At 43.1% G+C, this 5957-nt stretch overlaps 1 protein-coding gene across 6 annotated transcripts; it reads right to left on the reverse strand.

The window, feature by feature from the left end:
* On the reverse strand, window positions 1–5017 carry LOC119279365 (F-box/FBD/LRR-repeat protein At1g13570-like). Of its 6 annotated transcripts, XM_037560629.1 has the most exons (8): window positions 4766–5017; window positions 4571–4660; window positions 3202–4483; window positions 2669–2960; window positions 1320–2204; window positions 1078–1233; window positions 702–992; window positions 1–296 (listed from the first exon to the last, which is right to left on the reverse strand). In XM_037560629.1, exons 5-7 carry the CDS (start codon window positions 2178–2180, stop codon window positions 708–710), a joined length of 1302 nt encoding a protein of 433 aa, XP_037416526.1. In that variant the 5' UTR covers window positions 2181–2204; window positions 2669–2960; window positions 3202–4483; window positions 4571–4660; window positions 4766–5017; the 3' UTR covers window positions 1–296; window positions 702–707. The 6 variants fall into 6 exon arrangements, with proteins under 6 accessions (XP_037416526.1, XP_037416532.1, XP_037416519.1 ...); XM_037560635.1 differs by having other exon boundaries at window positions 2669–4483; window positions 4571–4656; XM_037560622.1 differs by having other exon boundaries at window positions 2669–4483.
* Window positions 5018–5957: the final 940 nt, after the last annotated feature.

A 5957-nucleotide genomic window follows, 5' to 3' on the forward strand; every position in this document is an offset into this window, starting at 1 on the left:
TTCAAATTTGGAAATAAGCTGCATAGCACAAGTTAAGCTGACAAACATTTTCTTTCTGAACTTTGACACAACAGGTAAGCAACTCTTGAGGCAACACTGTTTTTCCACAGGAACACGGGGTAACTTCAACAACAAACTATGGGGATAACTCATGCCTGTATACCCTAACTTCAGAGCTTGTGTCTTGCAAGATCGCACCAAACGAGAGCAGTAGAGTCGTTAGAGGTTCCCAACACAAGCTTGATACCGTTCCTTCCAATGGTCTTGACTTGTTCCCTCAGAGGTTGGACTTGATCCTATCCATGGAAACAGAGTAGAGATAAAACATTAGAGTGGCGAAGTTGACCTGCCCAAGACCAAAAACGTATTCATAATACTGAACTGGAGTATAATATAAACAATTAGCCAATATGTTCATCTTCTACAAACACGTTCATGCTCAGAATTCTCCCTTGCGTGTTATCTCAAAGTCAACTAAAGGCAAACTGAAATTGGATAGCACTAAATTTCATATATGACCTAAAATGGTAGAAGAAATGTAAGTGACATGCCAGGTCTGAAGGTGATACTGCTATTTCCAAATTGAATATATGCAATTCTTCTACAGATTCGCATGAAAACTGAACCTACTTTAATGTAAGTAACTGAACAGACGAAGAAATGTAAATATTTTCCCTTCAATAGAAAAACGTAGCCTGCACCTTTTTCTAGTGGGGGAAACAAGCCTCAAGAATCAATATTTCTGCATCCTTTGATGCTCTTCTCAGCTTCAGGAGATTTTTTAGGACAGTTCTGTCCAATCCCTTGTCGATTATTCCCACTTTTCTTAACACTGGTGCATCTTCAAGTAAAAGTTTCAAGAAGCCAAACTCCGCAAAGGAGCCAGTGAAGTCGAACAAACCAACTACTTCAACGTTCTGGAAGAGACAGACATCACGGTCTATTGATTCCCAGAAATGCACTCTTGGTACCATGGAATTCCTGGAAATGAGCTGCAAAGTACAGACTGTAAAATTGAGCAAGGGTCCAATGGAAATTTATGATATGTAGCAAGTCAGAAGATTTCATCATCTGTACCTTTAGTTTGAAAAATCGCAGGTTGGGGGCATGCTGAAATAAGTACAAGGCAAAATTTGCTTCCTTGAGATCACCGAGATTGATCTCCAGGCTTATCTCTGTCAGCCGGTTGAATAATTTTGGCTGCTTGAGAATCAGAAATTCACGTTCTACGCACTGAAATGGCAATAGGCCCCCAAACATAATAAGAAACAGTGAAATAATAAGCACTAAGCGAAAACTTTGCCATCACAGTTTCTTACCTCAAGGATGTGTCCATGAAACCTAATAGTCTCAACATCTGAAAGAGAAGCAATAAATGGAGAAAGATTGAAGTTGCATCTGGTTGTCGAAGCACCATCTGTGTCAGAACTCAGTTCCAGTCTGATCCATACGGAAGTAAGATAAGGAGCATGCAGATTGAGGTGTGTAAACCAGCCTTCAATTTTTAGCACCTTGAGCTTTGTTGAACGAATATTTATATTGGATTGGCTGCACAATCCACGAATATTAAGTTTCTCCAAATTCGGGCAACTCGCTACTAAATCCCCTAAACTGTTTCCTTCCACGGTAACATATTCTAGACGAAGAGTATGCAATTGTTTGAAGCCTTTAGATGGAGGTGGCAAATGTAAACTAGTGAAAACACAAGCTCGCAGATACACATATTCTAGTTCATCGCAGGAGAAAAAACTAGACGGGACCTTGTAACTGTCACGTATACTTGTCTGAAGTTGAATCTCCTTAATCTTATTTCTTGACAGCATAAGCATCCAACGGTAAAGGTGTCCTCCAGTGGATACCATTTCATTCGCTACGGTATTCAGGCAAAACTTCAGAATTGGGCCGTTGTGGAGGAAGAGAAACATATCAGTGAACTTAAGAAATCTGCGGTCATCGTCTGCACTATCATTTCCTGAAGCGAAATCAGCTCTCCTGAACATCAGTTCGGTCATTGAAGCCCATGTGTACCTCCAAGTCCTTGACAAGAGGCATGTTCCAACAGCTTCTTTTATTGGCAGACAACAAAGGATTTTGTCTCTGAGAGCTTCGGGTAGATTGCTGATGATATCTTCATCCACAACAGACTTACATATCTTCGTTGGGGAACTCCCATGGTCCATTTGGTACACTTTTACTGTGAGAGCCTGCATGTAATGTGGCACAAGATAACCTATTAATCTCTAACATGCCACACATTATAAATGGGACACTAGAAAGGGGAGCAAGAGGAGACAGTCCGGAATTGGATGCATTCCTCCTCTTGATATGATATTCTATTGTACTGAAAAGATGTACAAAACATGTTTTAAGGAAGTAACGCCATATGAGAAATTTCACATCTCCACATGACAATTCATAGTAATCAGGCGAGCATTTCTGTTAAACACCCAGAAAAGGTTAATTCGCACCACTTTAATTAATTGGACATCGCAACATAATTTGCACCCCATTGTTGGTATAGACTCGTGAAATGATTCATATTACGATTCTCGGTTAAACACTTCATATATCCAGGTGGAATGAGCCATTGAAGTTGTCACTGTTCTAATTTCTGTTTTACCTACCTAAAGACGGAGCGAAGCCAAAGCGAGAGACGATAGGGCCTCACCTAGGGTTGGGGCAGCTGCCTCCGATATCTTCCTGTCCCCCGCTCTTGTTGGTTTTCGGTTGCTTTCTCCTGTCACGGCCGGCGGTGCAATCCTGGGGAGGCAGCACGGCGCGGCACGACACCGCGCCGGCCCGACCAAGAAAATACGGCGGCGGCCGGCCGGCGAGTGGATGCCGAGCAGGTGCTTGCGAGCCGCGGAAGAGTGTAAAACCTTTCTTTCTTTTCAATCGAGGAGTCCAAAATCTTGGATCCGGTCGAACCAGAGAAGCCACATTTTTTTCCTTGCCGAACACTTCTTATATATACACATTAATAAATATACAATATTAATTGCAATAAATGCGTATATGTGATATTAGGGAGGAAATTAATTGCACATTAATATTATGTATGATATCTTTACGCATTAATTTTTTTGCGAGGTATCTTTATGCATAATTAATATGATCAACACATGCATTTATAGTTGATATGATACTAGAAGTGAAGCCGCAATCTCAAAGCTAGAGAAATATGAAATAATTCTTACCAACCTAACAAGTTCAGTCTCTGACATTGGCATCGCCACACTTTCAACCCCCACTGATCACGCTGAATGTCATACAGCAAATTAGGCACATTGTCACCGTCGTAACCGCATAAGAAACACATATAGGCACAACATAATAGGGTCAAGATGGAACAAGCAATACTAAATTATGAATAGAGCAAAACATCAAAATTACAATGATGCAAGGACAAATATACCCTTAGCTCTCGGTGATTTGCACTAAAAGCAGCTGGTGCTGCCTGCTAAACAAAATTTCAGAGGTCAAAATCGATGCTAGATGCTAGGTTCACAATTGAAAATTGTACTATATCCTAGCGAGTCAAAGAATAAAGCATAAAATTAAACACAAAACAAGAATGGCTAACACAAGTCTTCTTTCTTTCTTTATGGGTCTCCTGCAATTAAAACTTCAGTGTTATAGTAGCAGCAGTTAACAGCGCAGTGCATTTCTCCATTGATCATTGTTCTCCTCTTTTCTCTTGTTCATGTATACCTCTAGAGTGTAGTTACCTGCTTCTATTTCAGTTTATAGGCCGCACTTTTGTGCATCTTGGTCTGCTAAAAAATAGAGGACCGAGAAAGGAAGAAAATGAATTTCTTTGTTGAACATAGGTAGATAGTATAGAGATATCGGTGTTTCCAGAACTAATTTTTCCTGTCAGTACTACAAGAGTCGTCTCAGCCTCTTGAAGCTTAATTAATTTCTACTTCTCTCGACCAGAGCATCATGTTGATTATTCCCCATCTTTGCATGTATTTCATGTTTCAACGGTCGCAGATTTCTGAGCAAGCTCACTCCTGTAAAATTACTCGCAACACTTAACCCCAACAGCCGCTTCACCTTCTTCAGCCATGCCGACTCCGTCATCCTCTCCAACCTGGACGACACAGTGGCCGCTAAAATCCGGACGAACAAAGCATGCACACTAAAACATTCCTCACTGTCATACACAAAACTCACCACCAATCCGGACGAACAAAGCATGCACACTAAAACATTCCTCGCTGTCATACCCAAAAGGCCAAAACTCACCACCCAATCCGGACGAACAAAGCATGCACGCTAAAAAATTCCTCACCTTAAGAACCCACTGTGGCTCTCATTTTGAAGAACTAACCTTAGGCAAGTTTGGCAACATTGTATGGCAAAGTGTGGCATTGCTAGGTCTAAAACCAAACGGCCCCTTAGTCTTCTTTCTTGTTGGCATGTACGAAATCAGGGACTCTTTTCCAATAAGAAGCACGATATTGGACGACTCCTGTGACTGCAAGAAATCATTCAATCCAACATCATCTCCAAGAGATCGAAGAATTTTTTTATTTTCCATCACAGCATTCTACAACAATAGTACCAATTATCTCAATATCTCTGTGTGCAGACAACACCCAGCCCTGTCCTGTTTCTCCCCTGTTCATCCCTTCTAGCACAGAGCAGCAACTATCTAAAAAGAAAAGAAATTGCACAGTACATAAGCAGCACGCAACCACGAACAGCCACCGCGTGCCACCTGACCCCTCTCTCATCTCAATCAAATAAAATGGAGTACCTTGGGGAGAGGTTTCGGGAAGAGCTGATAATGGGGGAGACGCCGGGCGCTGCTTGAGACGCGTTCTTTGGCGTCATCGAGGGAGGGGAACCGAGGATGTTGGGGTTGAAGTTCCCAACGGCCTGCAAGAATCGCGTGCGGGAAGCGGATTTGGAAGGGGTCTTCGTCGCCGCCGTCCGTGGTCGAGGACGCGAGCTTGGACGGGTCTCGCTGCCCGCTGCCGCCGTGGCCGAGGATGCGAGCATCTCTACCACACCCTGTATAAGGCCGACCTGCAAAAACTTTTACAGTTTGCTGAAAAACGGTTTTACCGGCCGATATGAGTTGTGCACGAATATGCATTTTTATGGGTTGGCTACGCGAAGTCTGCTTGATCACAGCCTGCATCGTCCCGCAAACCGAAAAATTCCAATAAGTGAATTTGACAACAACTTCGACAATTGAGTTCAAATTCGAAGAATAAAACATAGTTCACGCGCAAATAAAAGCATAATTTTGTACGACCAACGCAAAAACGACGACCACGTCCATCATCATTTTGGTTGCTTTTCACCCGTCGTCGTGATCTTCACTCCGCACCACCGCCATTGATGCTATCGGCACCCCTGAATCCATCGTCGGCACTGGTTCCAACTTCGTCACCGAAAGCATCGCTGGGCGCACTGAATGCATCAACGGCACTAGTTCTAACTCTTCATGGGAAAACATCACTGGCACCGAAACACCCACCGACCGCCGCTAGCATCCTCCTCTTCAAGATGTCTCTCCTTGTCATATCATGTCGTTTTTTGGTGATGTCGTTCATGTAATCGCGGTTCAATATCATGATCCTGTTCTCTTCGGCAAGAAGCTTGGCCATGGCTTTGGTCTCAGCGGCATAGGCTCTTCTCTCCGCAATGGCTGCCTTGCGCAACCCCTCATCCTTGAGCAATTGCCACTTCTCTTGCTTCTCTCGTGCCTTCTTTTCGGCCAACTCTTTCTTTGTCTCCAATGTCTTCGCTAACATCAACTCATTGGATTGCACCATGGTATCTATCTTGTCCCACAAGTTCGATGCTTCGTGTTCCCTCTTGATCTTCTCCTTTGTCTTCTTCTCACCATCGGGCTTGTTCAAGTTTCATGGGCCATCATCATCTTCATCTTCATCCATGTTTGTAAGTGAACCTCTCTTCTGTGGGGATTCTCTGTCAAT

The sequence above is a fragment of the Triticum dicoccoides genome, chromosome 1A (assembly GCF_002162155.2).
Source record: "Triticum dicoccoides isolate Atlit2015 ecotype Zavitan chromosome 1A, WEW_v2.0, whole genome shotgun sequence".
Lineage (NCBI taxonomy): Eukaryota > Viridiplantae > Streptophyta > Magnoliopsida > Poales > Poaceae > Triticum > Triticum dicoccoides.